Source organism: Oreochromis aureus, linkage group 4, assembly GCF_013358895.1.
Source record: "Oreochromis aureus strain Israel breed Guangdong linkage group 4, ZZ_aureus, whole genome shotgun sequence".
Lineage (NCBI taxonomy): Eukaryota > Metazoa > Chordata > Actinopteri > Cichliformes > Cichlidae > Oreochromis > Oreochromis aureus.
This window is the reverse complement of record NC_052945.1, coordinates 13,875,305-13,894,871: the sequence shown is the minus strand read 5'-3', so window position 1 is coordinate 13,894,871 and position 19,567 is coordinate 13,875,305. Positions and strand designations below refer to the sequence as shown.

The window sequence follows — 19,567 nt, the reverse complement described above, 5'->3', positions numbered from 1 at the left end:
ATGCTTTTATTAATTTCATGCAAGATATGAATTCCTGAAAATACTTGTTAAAAACCAGCAAATGAATACATGACTTAAACCTTTTGCTTTATTCAGATTTCTAACATGTAAAGACTGTAATGAGCAAACAGCACAAGCAGTAAAGAAGCAGATTTTAAATGCACATTCTGGTCCTCCACTATTCAGTGGGACATTCTGACTTCTTGATGGTTTTCTCTGAAGTCTGTGAGCCCAAAGACACTTTACATGTATAAACCTTATCCATGTTCCAGTCTGATGTCTGGATGGTCAGAGAGCTGCTGATTTGGTAAGTCTGGTCTGGTCTCTGAACAGCAGTGCTGGTAGAGATCCCACTGCTCACTGGACTCCCACCAGCCAACCAGCTCACATCTGCAAAAGGTACAGACTGACTGGACAGACAGACCACAGAAGCTGTGTTGGACTGGAGCTCAGCACTGGACGGAGGGAAGACTGTCAGGACAGGAGGAGGGAGGCTGGAGCCTGAAAATACATGAAGAACATTCAGAAAACAAAATCAAAAAAATGAAAAGAAATGAGGAAATTAGAAACGAAGTTATGAAAAAAGAAGAGTCAATATGGAATAAACATAACATTTGTTATGAAATTAGAAGAGTATAATTCTAATATGACTTGCAAAAATATATAGAAAATAATAATCCAACATATCATTTGAATTTCTTTTTACATTTTTCCCAAAAACATGACTAGCTACTCGTTCACTTTTCATATAAACATCTTGGATTTAATTCTACAGGTTTCTGCATAACATGTCAGCTAATGTGAATTATTTTCTTTCATTTCAAAGAAAACTGTTACTGATGTTCAAAATTATTTTGAAGTGATTATAACCTGGCCGTACACTGTTAACTGCTATTGAAGAAAGAGAAAACAGGCCTTAAATGCCAACCTAAAAGTCAATTAAAACATTATGAGAATAATAAGAGTGAACAACAACATATTTCACACCATTTTCAGTGAACAACATTTATATAAAAATATACAAAGTTGGTTTCAAAGCTTTTCACATTTTTTAAATATGACTCAATCATGTCTCCTGTACATACGACAACATGAAGCTATTTCAGATTGTACAAAATCATAAAAAAAATTTTTAAAGATGATCTGAACAAGAAAACATATTAAATTAAGAAAACAGCAGGTTTTCGCAGAATCTCATGTGTTTTATGATCAGTTAAAAATACTTACCTGCCACAATCAGCTTGGTGCCTTGTCCAAATACCACAGTGATTCAAGACTGTTTGTTATTTAGAATGGATGAACTCATAGCTGGACTGGCCATCAGGCATACCGGGCATTTGCCTGGTGGGCCAATGGTGATTTTTCGTTTTTATGGGCCGATGGGGTTTTTTTTGTTTTTTTTGTTTTTTTTTTCGTAACGGTATAAACACTGAAAGGTGGTGGATTGGCCAGATGCTGGGAGGTGTGTAAAAATAACTCAATTGTTTGGTGGTGGCTATTGCGGAGCTTCCACAGATTCAGTAACACACAGCTGGTAACTGTGCAGGGGCGGGTCTAGCAAAGTTTTGCCAGGGGGCCAGGTAGGGCATTAACAGGGAAAGGGGGGCACAAAGAAAAACTTTTCTTTCTTATTCTCATTTAAAATGTCTCACTTTTATTTAAAAATTATCTGAATCTTACAACCAAAGTTTTCATCTGATGTAAAATGTATAGAAATCCATTTTTGTACACAGTAATTTTTTTTCAGGGTCCCATCATAATTTCTTCAGAAGTAGCTAAGTACTGTGATGCCAGAATTGTCCCACATTTTATAGATTCTGTACTAGTACTGTGTGTAAAATGCCATCAAAAAGTCAATTAAGTTTTATTCTTTCTCACCTGTCTTTCTGTCTCCTTTCACTTTTTAAAGGTTACCATGTTAGAAAAAATATTTTGCCCTGCCATGGTGTTTATTGATGTGGTAAATGAATGGTTTATGAAAATATATCTAAATCTGTCATCAGTAATCAGTAATGATCATGTCTCACCTCTAGTCTTCTCTGTCTTAATTTCAGGTTTTCACCATGTGTTGTAGATAGATCAGGAGGTTAACTCGACCAAGCAGTCTACTTTCGGGTACTGTTTAGAATACCAGAATAGGGAGGATGGTGTAGGTTTAAGTTTATTAGACTGATACATATATACCAAGAAGACACTGTACATCACTGTGACAACAGCGTTTGTTTTCATTCAAAGGCTTTATGGTTTTTCCTATAATACCTGTTGGGCCGGTCTCTAGTCAAAATGCCCGGGCCGATTTTTTGTCCCAGTCCAGCCCTGGATGAACAGAACATGAATGAACGCTCGCTCGCTGGCTGGCTCGCTGAACTGAAAGCACACACGGGAATGACAACATCAATGACAAGACAATGACCAGGATGAAACTGAGGACTTAAAAACACCGGCTAAATAATGACTGATTGGCGACTGGTGAGTGAACAGCTGAACATAATAGAACTAACACACAGGGAAAGGTTGGCACAAAGAACAGGGATTGAAAACAGAGAATAAACCGGACATGAAACAAACTGAAAACGCTGGGTCAACGACCCAGGAACCCTGACAGTAAAAAGGATTTGTGTAATCTGATCATTGTTAATTTATCGCAGTTGGGATGTAACAGTTATAAGACTTGAGAGAAGTATTTATACAATTTCTGTTACTTAAACATCACTTCCATCAACATATACTATTTTATGTTTGGTTTATCTGATATTTTGTCTAAATGTGAACGAGTGAGATGTCCATATTGTCAAGATCTGTGGGTGCAGATGGCATGAGGCGAGGTGTGGACCCATGCACAGACAACACAGGGAAACAGGAACCTTGGAAACAGAAGATGAGCCATTTATTTTGGGCTGAACACCAGAATAAAAAAATAACCTAAACTTGGAAAACTACTGAGACACAGTCAGAGTGTCGGATGAGGGACAAGGGAAGACTGACACAATATATACACAAAGGTGTGATAAAGAAAATGGAAGCAAAGCAGGAACAAATTAAACATAACATCACAGGGGAAGCAAGGGGCCATCAAAATAAAACAGGACGTGGCACGCAGACTGAGACCCAGACAAGAAGACATCTGCTTGACAATAGAACAGAGGAAAGACAGAAAGGGAAGTGCACAGCAGACTGGGGAGACAAAGGATGAACCATAATGAGGAGAACATGGGAACAGGAAATGGAGATGAACACAGACACGACTGAGACATGGAGCGAGAAGGCAAGGGACACAGTGAGAGAGAAACACAAAGGGAGAGAAAGAGAGACAGAGATAGTGACACGGAAGGAAAGCGACATAAACACAGATTACACGACAGACACTTACAGGCAACACAGGGGAGAGACCAAGACACAAGGGGAACTTAACAGACAACAAACTAAACTGAGAACACAAAGGAACTCAGGAACAATGAATTCATAAACTCAAGACTAACTAGTGAAAGATAAATATCATCATCAAAATACAAAACAATCATGAAAACCCAGAAAATTCCAAATCCTGGGTCCAAGACCCAGAACCACGACACATATTTCAGATCTATTATCTCCACATCAAAGAATATCAGAGAGCATAAGTAATAAAGAGACAGCGCCATCAGCAGAGTCATCCCATGTCCCACTCTAATCCTTACAGAATCTCCTACCTCAGCCCACTTGGTCAGAGGTAGGAGGTTTTTGTTTTTGTTTCTCTCGCTTTCGCTCTTCCTCTCTCTCATGCTCTCTCTCTCTCTCTCTCTCTCTCCTGCCGAGGGCAGAACTCATTATGGGTTCCTGCCATCAGCCCAAGCACCTGTGGGAGATTGAACACCTGTGCCTCATCATCTCAGTGTTTCTGCCACTACATAAACCATGGAAGCGATGCAACTCGTCATTGCGTCTCTGTATGACTCATGTTAGCGTTGCCCCGGCTCAAAAATAATCATCGCTCTCGTGTGTTCCTTGCCTTTGTGCTAATTTGTGTTCTCTTGTAAATAGACCTCCTGGACCATCCCTGTCTTCCTGTAGAGTGATTCGTGAGCGAGTGAAGTGAGGCTGGCAAAACGGCAGCCCCTACCCCTGCACATTTGTACATAGCACTTGGTGTTTGTAAAGATAAAATAAGATTAAAATGTTGTGTTATATTTCTTGAAAGTATCTGGATTTAGATCAGCAAAAGAAAATCTACTGTTAACTTTATAATTTTATATTTAAGTGTACTCTCATTTTCTCTCACGTTTACTTGGTGGTTTCTGAACACTAGTAATATAACCATTTAGAAAATAGGATTAGGTCATTCTGAACAACATTCAAGTGATGTTAACAGAAATGCACATAGAAGAGAAGAGATATGAAAGCTCCTGAAGACACTGAGTATAGAGAAAATCACAGCGAAGAGTTTCAACAAAAAAAGCTTCCATTCACAGGTCAAATATTTCAAATATTGATTATTAGATTAGAAAAAGCCTTATGAATGTGTTTCTGATTAATACACACTAAATTTAAAAGAAGATTATCTCGCTATACAAGATATGATCTATAGTCGCTATAACATTGTTTTTGATTAGCTGCATATTAATGAGACACTTTTGTCACAGCTGCTCTTCCAAATTTCCTTTTCAAGCACTTTCCAAGGTTGTTCTGCTGGACTGAGATCTGGTTACTGCAGTCATTCAAGTTCAGTGTTTTTCAATCATCTGTTGTTTAATTTTGGTGAAACAGTGCAAATTGTAGCCTCAGTTTTCTCTTCCGAGCTGACAGGTGTGGTCTTCTATTCCTGTAGCCCATCAGCTTCAAGGTCAGATGTGTTGTGCTTTCAAAGATCCTCTTCTGCATAGCTTGCTTGTATTGAGTGGTAATGTGAGTTTCTTTTACCTTTCTATCAGCTCAAAGTAATATGGTCAGTCTTCTCTGACATCAGCAAGGTATTTTCACCAAAGAACTGCTGTTCACTGGATGTTTTCTCATTTCAGTCCATTCCCCGTAAACCCTAGAGGTGGTTGAGCAGGAAAATCCCAGTACATATACATATATATATATATATATATATATATATATATATAACACCCAGCACGCCCCTGCGGGCGGTTTATCCTTCAAGCTCGGGTCCTCTACCAGAGGCCTGGGAGCTTGAGGGTCCCATTGCAGTATCTTAGCTGTTTCCAGGACTGCGCTCTTCTGGACAGAGATCTCCGATGTTGTTCCCCGGGATCTGCTGGAGCCACTCGCCTAGCTTGGGAGTCACCGCACCTAGTGCTCCGATTACCACGGGACCACCGTCACCTTCACCCTCCACATCCTCTCGAGCTCTTCTCTGAGCCCTTGGTATTTCTCCAGCTTCTCGTGTTCCTTCTTCCTGATATTGCTGTCATTTGGAACCGCTACATCTATCACTACAGCCGTCTTCTTCTTCTGTTTGTCTACCACCACTATGTCCGGTTGGTTAGCCACCACCATTTTGTCCGTCTGCATCTGGAAGTCCCACAGGATCTTAGCTCGGTCATTCTCCATCACCCTTGGGGCATCTCCCATTTTGACCTCGGGACTTCCAGGTTATACTCGGCACAGATGTTCCTGTACTCTATGCCGCCACTTGGTTATGGCGCTCCATGTATGCCTTGCCTGCTAGCATCTTGCACCCTGCTGTTATGTGCTGGATTGTCTCTGGGGCATCTTTACACAGCCTGCACCTGGGGTCTTGCCTGGTGTGATAGACCCCAGCCTCTATGGATCTTGTACTCAGAGCTTGTTCTTGTGCTGCCATGATTAGTGCCTCTGTGCTGTCTTTCAGTCCAGCTTTGTCCAGCCACTGGTAGGATTTCTGGATATCAGCCACCTCCTCTATCTGCCGGTGGTACATACCGTGCAGGGGCCTGTCCTTCCATGATGGTTCCTCGCCTTCCTCCTCTTTCTTGGGTTTCTGCTGCCTGAGGAATTCACTGAGCACGCTGTCAGTTGGGGCCATCTTCGTGATGTATTCGTGGATGTTTCTTGTCTCATCCTGGACTGTGGTGCTGACACTCACCAGTCCCGGCCCCTTCCTTCCGCTTAGCGTACAACCTCAGGGTGCTGGACTTGGGGTGAAACCCTCCATGCATGGTAAGGAGCTTTCTTGTCTTTATGTCAGTGGCTTCTATCTCCTCCTTTGGCCAGCCTATTACCCCAGCAGGGTACCTGATCACGGGCAGGGCGTGGTGTTGATGGCCCGGATCTTGTTCTTACCGTTCAGCTGACTCCTCAGGACTTGCCTGACCCTCTGCAGGTACTTGGTGGTTGCAGCTTTCCTAGCGGCCTATATATATATATATATATATATCTCTATATCTATATATATATATATATATATATATATATATATATATATATATATATATATATATATATATATATATATATATATATATATATATATATATATATATATATATATATATATATATCTATATATATATATATCTATATATATATATATATATATATATATATATATATATATATATATATATATATATATATATATATATATATATATATATATATATATATATATATATATACTCACACCAGCTCATCAGACATGAATAATCATGCCACGTTCAATCATCATTCTTCCTTATTCTGATTCTCAGTTTGAACTCCAGCAGGCTGTCTTGATAATGCCTGCGTGGCTAAATGTTTTGAGTTGCTGCTGATGTGAAATGCTGGTTATTTGGATTAGAGTGACAAGCAGTAGAACAGGCGTAGCTAATAAAGTGGTTGCTGAATGTATGCACTTTACTCGACTATAAAGTAGTTGGTGCTATATTCTCAGATTGTATATAGTTTGAGTTAAACAATAAAAAAGAAGCAATCCAGTATTTAATAATACACTATCTGTAGGTGGTGGGTTACACTGAGTTGTCCTGATTAATCTGTAATCTGAATGTGAAAGAGTCTAAAAAACCTTTGTTAAGCAAATTAGCGAAATTACTGAACTGCAATATCAAGACAATTTTTGTAGTCTCATTTTTGTCTTACTCTTGCTTGAAATCTGATATCTGATTCAAAATTAGTATGTTGAGAATGTTTTTGATCAAACACATGCATGTGTATATGCATTTGTATATATGTGTATATTCTTGTGCTTTGTTTAAAGTAAAAGTGGAAAAAAAAAAGATTAAAAATAACAGAGCATGTTTAAAAATGAATTATGTGCCTTTGGTTCACTAAGTTTGTGCCCAAAAAGCAGAAGTAATAGTGAGGAAGTTTTTGTCACAGTGTAAATCACTGTGATACCTCCTCTTTAGCAGAGCCGTCCCATGTGTGACAGTAATAGACTGCAGAGTCTCCCTCCTCTACATTGCTGATGATCACATGATAATCCGATGTTGACATGAGTGGATGTGAATTTTGGAGAGGAGAAGAGGACCCCCTTCAATTTACTTACCAGCCCCGTCTCAGAACTGAGGACGCCATCATCTATCTGCTCAATCATGTCTACACCCACCTGGACCAGCCGGCGAGTACTATGAGGGTCATGTTTTTTGACTTTTCCAGTGCTTTCAACACCATCAGGCCAACCCTCCTGGGTGATAAGCTGACAGCGATGCAGGTGGATGCTTCTCTGGTGTCCTGGATTGTTGATTACCTCACAGAAAGACCACAATACGTGCGTCTCCCACAGTGTGTGTCTGACAAGGTAATCAGCAACACAGGGGCACCACAAGGGACTGTCCTCTCCCCCTTCCTCTTCACCCTCTACACCACAGACTTCAGCCACTGCACAGAGACCTGCCATCTTCAGAAGTTTTCTGATGACTCCGCGGTGGTTGGATGTATCAGCAGGGATGATGGGTCAGAGTACTGGGCTGTGGTTGACTCCTTTGTTACATGGTGTGAGCAGAATCATCTGCAGCTCAGCGTGGCAAAGACCAAGGAATTGGTTGTGGACTTGAGGAAGACCAGGAAACACTTGACCCCTGTTTCAATCCAGGGGGTCAGTGTTGACATTGTGGATGACTATAAATACCTCGGAGTATACATTGACAATAAACTGGACTGGGCTAAAAACACCACAGCACTTTACAGGAAGGGCTAGAGTCGACTTTTCTGAGGCGGCTGAGGTCCTTCAACATCTGTCGGACAATGCTCAGGATTTTCTACGAGTCTGTTGTGGCCAGTGCGATCCTCTACACTGTTGCATGCTGGGGCAGCAGGTTGAGGGTTGCTGATGATAACAGACTCAATAAACTGATCTGCAAGGCCAGCAGTGTTGTGGGGATGGAGCTGGACTCTCTTAGGGTGGTGATGGAGAGACGAATGTTGTCCAAGATAAAGACAATGTTGAATAATTCCTCCCACCCACTCCATGACATGCTGGCTAGCCACAGGAGCACGTTCAGTGAGAGACTGACATTACCAAAAAGCACCACTGAACAACACAGGAAATCATTCCTGCCTGTGGCCATCTCCCTGTACAACTCATCCACCTAACACACTGTATACTGCAGTAGCTACACCCTTTTTGGACATGCTCTTCTTTCTTATTCAGATATTTATTAGTAAGTGACTTATATAAATGTATATACTGTATATATTGTGCTATTTCTTACTTCTTGTATTGTTTGTATTTGTACTGGAGCACTATAACCAACATAATTTCCCCCTAGGGATCAATAAAGTATTCTGATTCTGATTCAGAATCCAGAGCCATAGTATGGAGAACTCCAGTCATGACGAAAACTCAGCATAAACTGAGGAACTCCTCCTGGAATCTGTTTATACCAATGAGCAGCATTGCCAGTAACAGTCCCCAGGTTGCAGTCCATGGTGGCTGTCTCTCCTTTCCTCACTGATAGAACAGGTTTCTGTTTCACCACCATCACACCACTCACACCTGCAAACAACAAGAACACATGGAGTCAAGATAATACAGATGAATACAACATGGGGTCTAAGCTATACTGTAACTCAGACTCTTTACATGTCAGAGCAGTGATGAGAGCACAGAGAGTCACCAGCATGTTGTTGATTTGAGCAAAGAATTGAGAAGTGAAAGATTTGGAAGAGCTATTTAACACAACTAATGGGAGGAGGAGCTGTTGGATTTTGTTTGTATTTCATTGGTTACCTTCCTTTCTTCTTAATCATCCATCATTTTTTATTGTTTTTAACTACTACTACTACTACTACTATCATTATTATTATTGTTATTATTATTACCTTTACTGAAACATATCATTTACAAATCTAATATATGATTAAAATTATAACATCACATGTAAGCTTTAAATCAGCACTTTTTTAAAGCAACACTGAGCAGTCTTTACCTTTAAATCTAACCTCTCTTCTTCCTGTTCTGTCTGTCTTATTATATCTTTCTCCATCTCTGAGTGAAGTTATCTTTTCTTTTTCTTTTGTGTCCTGTGAAATACAGCAGCTGGACCTTTAGCTAGTAACACACTGTGTGACAAACTGCACACAAAGAGAATGTGTGTTTGCTGATGTTTGTTGAGCTGATAAAAAAGTTGAATTTGATATTACCTGTTACTTCCTTCACCTGATACTTCCTTCAATGTCACTTCCTTCATGCCTGCTCCTCTTCTGTAGAGTTAGCTAGATTCTGAAGTAACACAGACATAACTTACAGAGACCTGCACTTCTTCCAGCCCACTTTTACTCCTGAGCATAAACACTACAAATGAACCAAAAGTAACAAGTCAATTTGAAAATGTAAGGAGTAAAAGTACAGATATTTGTGTTAAAATGTAGGTAGTGAAAGTAAAAAGTTGAAAAATAAATTCTACTTAAGTAGAGTAACAAAGTATTTGTACGTGGTTACTTCCCACCTCTGGCGATAGAGATCATGTTCCAAAGTCAAGGGAGCTGCCAGAATGACAAAACTGAGGAACTCCTCCAGGAATTTTTTTACACCATCTAACATAATTCAACCATTTCTCTCTGTTGCAGCTGAGAACAACTTCTTGACCTGGAGAAACCTTGTGAACAGCAGGTATGTGGAGAGAACCTTCCGCTGCATTAACATCTGCCAACAAAGACAGAAAAACACGAGTGAAATGTCTTTCTCCAAAAAGATGAGCTATGAAACAGATGAGAAGAACGTCTTACACTTTAGTCCCCAGTTTATTTATTCAGTCCCCAGCATGTTGTCAGTGTGAGGTGTAAACATCCTTTACTATTCAGCTTAGATATGAACAGAATTGTAGTGAGAAGAGAAGCAACAGATAAAATTGAATTTAGCTGAATTTTCACTTCATATGAAATATTTTTTGTCCTCAATGTGCAACTTTAACAAAATCCATTTAGGCTGATTAATGTCATTTACTGCAGATAGAATGTGACAGTTATCAGAGTTCTAGACAATCGTTTGTCAAATTGGTATTATTTAAAAACATGCACATGATGACTGATGAGTGGATGTGAATTTTGGAGAGGAGAACCCAGAGCCATAGGTTGGAGAACTATTGCTATGATAAAAATACAGCACATACTGAGGAACTCCTCCTGGAATCTGTTTATACCAAGCAGCATGGTTAGTAACAGTCCCCGGTGGCTGTGTCTCCTTTGCTCACCGATAAAACAGGAGGTTTCTGTGTCAGCACCGTCACACCACTCACACCTGCAAACATCAAGAAGACATGGAGTCAAGAGAAACACAAGCACATAATCCAACAAATAACTACTAATCTGAAGTATAAATGAGGTACATGTTAGAGCAGTGATGAGAGCACAGAGAGTCACCAGCATGTTGTCACTGTGTGTTGAGACCTGTAACTTGGGAAGAGATTGCACTGCTTCTGTAGGAGGAGAGGAGGTGTGAACCATTAAATATGACACTGAAACTCAGAGAGACTGACAGGAGGAGGAGCCAAACGTGCATATTTTGTGATGTATTTTGGTGATTTATGTTCTGTGGAGGTTAATTCAGTATTTGTATTAATAATTATTGGTGATAGTGATGTCTCCCTCCTCTCCCTTAAAATTGTGGTGTTATATTTTATTATTATAAATTGTTTACTATGTCCTTCAGATTTATTATTGATGCTTTAAACATTACCAGTTTTTATGTTTGGACAAAAACAGAGCAGAACCCTGCTAACTGTTAGAATAACTGTTATAATTCCATAGTCAACATCCCCTAAAATGTATGAACTTTTATGTAAACTCACACGAAACCAGAGTGTTTAGGGTTAGGAGAACATTTTATAAAATGTTATGTCATTAATGAATATTGAACAACTGAACAAAGAGTTCAAATATAGAGAATAATTTTAGTAATAGAATTGTGTGGGAACCCTTTTTTGTTGCAAGCTTGAGTCACATGAGTTTTGTGGTATTTCTCACAAATTAAATCACTGTGATACAGGTGTTTTGATATAGTTCCCCCGATTCACAGAAAGAAATACGAGCGGCTCTCATCTACATCTGGAGAGTTAAACAATCAGATTTTTACTGGTGAGTAGATAGAAGAAGAAAGCAGAGCCATCTGTTGGAGGGTTATTACTGTGACACATATTAGTGCAAACTGATGAAACTGAGCACCACTGTTACTAACACTCAGGATGCACCTGTTCTAATCCTGGTGCATAATGCTGGTGGTGAATACCTGTTTGTGCACAGGTGTGTACAAAAAGGTACTGACAGACACACACTATCTTGGTTGGCTGCTGCATCTAAACATATCGTGATTTGTCGGTCTTGTGTGCTGCTCAATAACATTCACTTATTATTTACTCTTATTTATGCTTATGTTGGTTGTTCCTGTGGTTTCCATACTGTGTTGTTCTCTTTTTGCTTGTTTTGTTCCCAGCAGGTTATCCAACAGATTTTCAGTGTCTTTTCTCTCTGTCTCCTTCTTTTGAGCCTCTTCCCAACTTCTCCTTTCTTCATCTTTCTCTTTCCTATCCCCTGGTAAAAGGGGATAGGAAAGAGCAAAAGCCATAATGGTCCACTTGGGAAGATATATCTGTTGGCCTTCAGACAATAATTCTGACTGCTTCAGTGCCAGATGGGACATACAAAAAAAAGGAAGAGAGTTGAGTCTGATGTCTATTAAATTTATATTACTTATAGATAACAGCATATACTATCAGTCTCCTTTTTTGTATATGATTATTTGAGTAGGAAGGGGCTCAGCCACCAACAACAGGGAGAAAGAGGAAAAGAGACAGGGATGATGAGCTGTTAGACCTCATCAGAGAGGAGAGTGCAGGAGAGCAGGGAGAGGATGGACAGACTGTTTTCACTTCTTGAAAGATCAGTTCCAAAATTACTTGCATTAAGAAATGTTTTTATTGAATATATTTGTTACTTTGTTATATATGTTGCTGTAATGGAATTTCTTTTACTTATGTACTAATCACATTATTTTATTGTGTAATGCCTTGGTGCCATTGGATTTTAACATGTCTGACACCCATACTGTAAGAAGGAAGTTGGGGGGAAGCAGACAACTCCACAGGAAGGAATCTTTTGTCTCTTCGAGGACTCTGGGAGGTAGCAAGGGAGTGTGAACCTTAAGGTGTGAAACAGCTGTGTACTGCCTTTTGTTCCTGTGGAAGGTATTTAACTGAGAGCCATGCTAGGCTCAGTGAGACTCTGCTGACCCTGCCCCGCGGTCATGCAGGCTCTCCACAAGCTTGGTTTTCTGTTCTGTGTGTTTTGATTAAAGAATGTTGGCTACCGCTCACCGCTCATCTGCAAGCTTTATTTAATGGAAAACTTCCACAACTTTGCGTTAGTTGAAAAGTTTTATGTTATAAATAAATTTATTACAACAAACAGTAATTGTCACTAAACTCATTTTATGTCACGGCTGCGACGGCAGACTTGTGGGGTTGTGGTAAGGACCCAAATGCAGGCACCCGACATAGATGCGGAGAGTGAGCTTTATTTAGTGAGGTGAACAGGATACAGGAGGAACGGAGAATGGCATACAGAGAAACTAAGAGAAACCTAAACTGAGAAAACTAACAAAACTGACCTGAAACCTACATATGGCAGAAACACAGGGAGACTTGGGGAGACAACACAGCTGGGAGAAATCAGAGCTGACGAGACAGAGGAAACATAAACTGAACACACTGACATAAGACAAGGACCTTCAAAGTAGAACAGGAAATACAAAAGGGATGCACAGACACAAGACATGGCAACAGGGAGGGAACACAAAGACGTGGGACCAGGGCAGGCACAGAGAGACAGAACAAAAGGAGCTCGAAATATTTTAATTTGTATGTAATGACAGGCTAATGTACTATTTTGTTCTGGTAGTATCAGTTTGAGTTTTGCAAGTGATGTAGATTTGAGTTTAATTTCTACATACAGATAAGAATTGTATTATATGTGACAAATTTTGTGTAACAAAAGCCAAAATAAGTGCGCCTAGATTAAAATATTGCATTGTTAGTGGTTTATGAGCACTAGTACTATCCATTTGGAAAATATGATTACGTCATTTTGAACAACATTCATGTGACGTTAACAGGATTGCACCTAGAAGAGAAGAGATATGAAAGCTGCTGAAGACACTGGGTATAGAGGAAAAAAAGCAGCTCCCATTCACAGATCAACTGTTTCAAATATTATTAGATTAATGAAAATATGCCTTATAAATGTGTTTCTGATTAATATAAACTAAATTTAAAAGAAGATTATCTCACTCTACAAGATATGATATATATCTTATCTATATTCACTATAACATTGTTAGCTGTTGTGATGCTCTTGTGTCACAGCTGCTCTTCCAAATTTCCTTTTCAAGCACATTCCAAGGTTGTTCTACTGGACTGAGATCTGGTTACTGGAGTCATTCGAGTTCTTTCAGTGACGCTCTTCTGCATAGCTTGTTTGGAACAACTGGTTATTTGAGTTACTTTTGCCTTCCTATCAGCTCAAAGTAATGTGGTCAGTCAGTATTTTCACGAGAGAACTGCTGCTCGCTATATGTTTTCTCATTTCAGTCCATTCCCTGTAAACCCTAGAGATGGTTGTGCAGGAAAATCCCAGTACATATACAATGTCTAAAATACTCAAACCAGCTCAGATGTGGCTCCCAGTGTGGTTTTCTGTTGCTGTAGCCCATCTGCTTCAAGGTCAGATGTGCTGTGCTTTCAAAGATGCTCTTCTGCATAGCTTGTTTTGAAACATGCTGCTCACTGGATATTTTCTCATTTGAGTCCTCCATTCTCTGTAAACCCTAGAGATGGTTGTGCAGGAAAATCCCAGTACATCAACAGTGTCTGAAATACTCACACCAGCATGTCTGACATCAACCGCCATGCTACGTTCACTCATCTTTCTTCCTTATTCTGATGCTTGGTTTTAACTTCAGCAGTCTGTGTTGACCATGTCTACATATCTGAGTTGCTGGCTTCGAGTTGCTCGATATTACATATTTTGATCTAATATCAGTGGAACAGGCGTACCTAATCAAGTGGTTGCTGAATTTATGTAGAAAGACTTTACTGGACAATACATTAGTTGGTGCCATGTTTTCAGATTTTCTATATTTTCTTTGCTTGTTTTTTGATGCATATAGTTTCACGAGTATCACTTTGCTTATCTCAGTTTCATCAGTTATGTAAAGTTTCCAAACATTCCCTCACATTTCATTTTTATTTCTGAAAAATGTAGTAGTTTGCACTACATTAGACCTACATAATGGAGAACTGTTTCCAAAGTTTGTAATGCACTGAGAAAACAATTGACTCTATCTTTGCAGGGTGGTGAAAGTTTTACATTTATTCATCACCATGTTTTTAGAACTGCGTGACAAGTGCTATGACTTTTCTGCTTTCAGAATTTAGCAAAAACTGTAACACATTATCTTCTGTTGGTGGGTTTACACTGAGTTTACTTCATCTCTCTGTTATCAGGATGTGGAAGAGTGTCAAAAAGCAGAAGTATTAGTAAGGAGGTTTTTGTCACAATGTATAACACTGTGATACCCACTTCTTGGCAGAGTCATCCCATGTCTGACAGTAATAGACTGCAGAGTCTCCCTCCTCCACATTGTTGATGATCAAACGATAATCTGATGTTGACTGATGAGTGGATGTGAATTTTGGAGCAGAGAACCCAGAGCCATAGGTTGGAGAACTTGAGCTATGATAAAACCTCAGCATAAACTGAGGAACTCCTCCTGGAATCTGTTTATACCACCGAGCAGCACTGTCAGTAACAGTCCCCAGGTCACAGTCCATGGTGGCTGTCTCTCCTTTCCTCACTGATACAACAGGAGGTTTCTGTGTCAGCACCGTCACACCACTCACACCTGCAAACAACAAGAAGACATGGAGTCAAGAGAAACAGTGACATATGACATATGAATCCAACACCCAAATACTAATCTGAAGTAAAGATAGGTCTCATACATGTTAGAGCAGTGATGAGAACAGAGAGAGTCACGAGCATGTTGTCAGTTTGAGCTGAGAATGGACTTAGAAAGAGATTGCACTGTTTAGGTACGATGAGGAGAGGAGGTGTGAATCATTTAATATATCTCAGAGCGACTGACAGGAGGAGGAGCAATAATTTTACTTTGTCCATGTCCTTCAGATGTATTATTGGTGCTATAACAATTACTTTTTTAAAATTATGGATTAGTGTGTTAGTATGTTTGGACAAACACAGAGCAGTACGTAGCCAATTGTCTATGTTTGACCAACTTAAAGTAAATGAAATATTTCCAGGTTTGTGCATTCCTATTTTAACTAAAGCTATAAATATGGAACAGGCCTTTAGATTCATCATTCAACACAGAAGAAATTTATGAACTTTAATAAGACAAAAAACAACGGTATACATAAAGAATTGTTATCAAATGAAATAGCACAGACAGATTAATGCCATGATGTTTTTTTCATATTTCACACATTGCATGACAGAATAGTCAAAGTGTTATGCTTTACTACAGATCACTGACATTATTACATAATCAAAACCACAAAAATGTCAGAACTTTTCTGTACAGTTTCATGAGAGTTGAATGGTTATGGTGAGGTGAATATTTTTAAAAATTTCACTTAATTAAGGAATATGTAACAACTGAGCACAGGGTCCATACAGTATATAGACAGAAAATGGGCTAATACATTCCCAACTGATACTGTAACTAAGTTGTTCATATTTTATGTTCATGAGCAGTTACAGAACCAAGAAAATGGACAGGTAATCAGTGGATCTGAGAAAAGCTAAGCCAACTGGTTAACACCAGAATTTGATTTGGCCTTGAGAAGTGACGTGGCCTGTTTTCTTTCTTACTTAACCAAATCATAATAGACTTGAGTGGAATCTTTTAATTGATAGAATAATCCACATGAGGTTGAGGGATTACACTAAAAAACAAACAAACATTAATTATAACTGGATTAATAATAATGGCAATACTGCAGGACAACAGTGTCATTTATTTAAAATTCTGTATTACAATGAAAAATAAAGTTTATGAGAAACATGAAAATAATCACAGAAAACGCTGTTTATCAAGCATATGTAGTACTCCAGCGCAGCTCTGTTGGACTGTTGTTTTACACATTCAGGACACATATGTTAGGATTTTTAGTAAAGATGTATTTGTCAGAAAGTAGATCACTGTGTTGCCTGTTTTTTTTTTTTTAACATGGTTCACCTGTTTTACAGTAACAAATATCTGAGTCTCCTGTCTATATCCTGAAAATCAAATAATATGATTTTGACAGTTTTTTGTCAAAAACTTTTTGACAAAAAACTGTCATCTATTGGAGGATTATCCCTTTGACGTATTAGTACAACATGATCAACCCCTCTGGCACCAATACCAATAATGGTCCCTACAATCTGAATTTAATTCATTCATTAACATCTCAGGATGTTTAGTGTAATTTATTGGCTTTATTAAATGTAATGTAAAGAATATTTAAAGAAAAATATGTAATTGTCTAATAATAGGTGTGGGGAGCCATAGCCCTGGCACTCAGGTCATGAAGCAGGCATGGAGGAGATCCAGGCCCCAGACATCTACAGGCCCCCCCAGAGCGTGAGAGCCCAAGGAGGACCACCAGAGGAGCAGCCGGGCCACCCTCCTGGAAAGAGCTGAGGAGAGCTCCAGGCGGGGGTCACCTAGCAGCCATGGTGCAGAAGATATAGAGCAATTCATTTCTTGTAAATTCATTATAAGCAGCTGGAGATACAGTCCTGATCAAAAGTTTTTTGCCCTTTTTCAAAAGTTTGAAAAAGGGCAAAAAATCATTGTTTGCATGGTTGGATCTTAACAAGATTCCAATTCGAGCTTCAACATGCAACAAAAAGAAATGGGAGTGAGAAAAAACATTTTTTGAGCATGTAATTTATTGAAAACAATGCTTAAACTGAAACAGGCTGTTTTACAGCTGATCAAAAGTTTAGGACAACACCTCCAAAAAAACCCATAAACGCCCCCAAAACAGAAATCAAGGTTCCAAACATGAACTCAGTAATGAGTAGCGGTCCTGGGTCACCTGATCTTCATGCCCACACAAACACAAACACCTGTGGCTCATCACGGCCAAATACCACCAACTATATTTAACGCCTGGTTGGAGTGGTATTCCGCGCTGGAACGTTGTACTCACTAGTGTTAGTGTAGCCCGGCTTAGTCTCTTGTTGATCTCCCTGTGTTCCTGAGTGTTTCTCTGATGTCTGTCTCCATCTCCCTTGTAAAGACCTTCCTGGACCTGAACCTGTCTTCCCTGGACCTTTCTCTGTTGAGTGTGAGTGAGAGTGAGCACGGTGTTGGATTGGACGATGTGGAATTGGTTACTATATGTACATATCATCGGTGTTGTAAATAAACCCGCTTGATTTGACTGCACAGTTCAGAGTCCTGCCTTTTGAGTTCAGCACCAGCTAACCTGACAGAAGTGGTTTTAAACTTTTGATCGGAACGGTATTAGACTGAGTATACTTGACAGCTCTGTGATCAGCACAGAGTCTAAAAGCAGAAGTATTAGTAAGGAGGTTTTTGTCACATTGTAAATCACTGTGATGCATCCTCTTCAGCAGAGTCATCCTGTGTCTGACAGTAATAGACTGCAGAGTCTCCCTCCTCCACATTGTTGATGATCAAATGATAATCTGATGTTGACTGATGAGTGGATGTGAATTTTGGAGAGGAGAACCCAGAGCCATAGATTGGTGAACTATCGCTATGATAAAAATGCAGCACAAACTGAGGAGCTCCTCCTGGAATCTGTTTAAACCAAGCAGCAACACTGTTAGTAACAGTCCCCAGGTTATCATGGCTGTCTCTCCTTTCTCCTCCTCCACAACAGGTGTCTCTGTAACCACCGTCAAACCACTCACAACTGCAAATAACATGAAGACATGGAGTCGAGAGAAACACAAGCAAACATGCATCCAACAAATAACTACTAATCTGAAGTATAAATGAGGATCTCATACATGTTAGAGCAGTGATGAGACCACACAGAGTCACCAGCATGTTGTCACTGTGTTTTGAGACTTGTAACTTGTAAAGACATAGCACTGTTTGGGTACAATGAGGAGAGGAGATAGGAACCCTTTAATATAACACTGAAACTGAGAGACTGACAGGAGGAGGAGCTCTGGGTAAACCTGCATAGTTATTGATGTCTTTTAGGTAACAAATCTTGTTTTTGCATTTCTAATTATTGGTGTTAGTAATACCTCCTTCTTTTCCTGTAACTAATACAAAATTGTTGTACTGTAGTTGTTATAAATTGGCTACTTTTTTCATAACAGCGTGAATACTGGAGAACAGAAGTATATTTATTTAAAACTGCCTATTAAAATGACAAAATACTGACATATATAAAAATAAGTCCAAAAACTGTTTTCATCTTCAGCAGAGCTCTGTTAGAGTATTGCTTTACACATCCAGGACGCTGAAGTAAGTTCAATAAGGAGAGATCATCATAAGAAATTGAAGTTGATATATTGCTGTACAGAATTCAATTTGAGATATTTGGTGGTAAAACCCTGATGGCTAATCACAGCAGGACAGAATCCCAGCGGCGTTAGGGATTAGGCCAGGACCCTCCGGAGTCTAGACGCTGGTGGTGGAGATGACAATGGAGGCTTGAATGCTTCCTGAATGATGAGAGGTGGTGATGGGGAGGAGATGGGTTGAATAAAGGCGTGTGCAAGGAAGAATGACAGATGCGCACTGAGATTTAAAGTATGCAAAGTGAAGACTGATTGGCCTGAAGGGGGCCGGCAGAAAGCTGATTGGACCAGAGCTGTGATGTCACAATCAGCTTGAAACATGGGAAAGTGGAAGTGATGTAAGGCTTGGATTAGCCACCAACACCTGGGAAGCAGATGTGTGAGTACAGATCTTCCTTATTGAACTTATGCATAAGGTTCATCAAGCTTAGTGAAGAGGTATTTGTCTTTTTATATAATTGCCCTGTTTTATTTCACTAAATTGCTGAGTATCCCATCTAAAAAGATGGGATACTCATCTTTTTAGATGAGTTAGACTGAAACGGTCATCCAATTTTGATGGATGAGTAGTAAAATTTCAGAGAAGAAATCAGTCACCTGT

The 19,567-nt window shown here is 39.5% G+C and overlaps 1 pseudogene and 1 gene segment (V, D, J or C); both read right to left on the bottom strand.

Annotated features, from left to right (window-relative positions):
- Positions 1 to 178: 178 nt before the first annotated feature.
- Positions 179 to 10,783, bottom strand: LOC116335692 (annotated as a pseudogene).
- LOC120432723 lies at positions 10,554 to 15,472 on the bottom strand. The segment is given in 4 exon segments: positions 10,554 to 10,639; positions 13,004 to 13,010; positions 14,970 to 15,295; positions 15,396 to 15,472. Coding segments are annotated over 4 exon segments (459 nt in total).
- Positions 15,473 to 19,567: the final 4,095 nt, after the last annotated feature.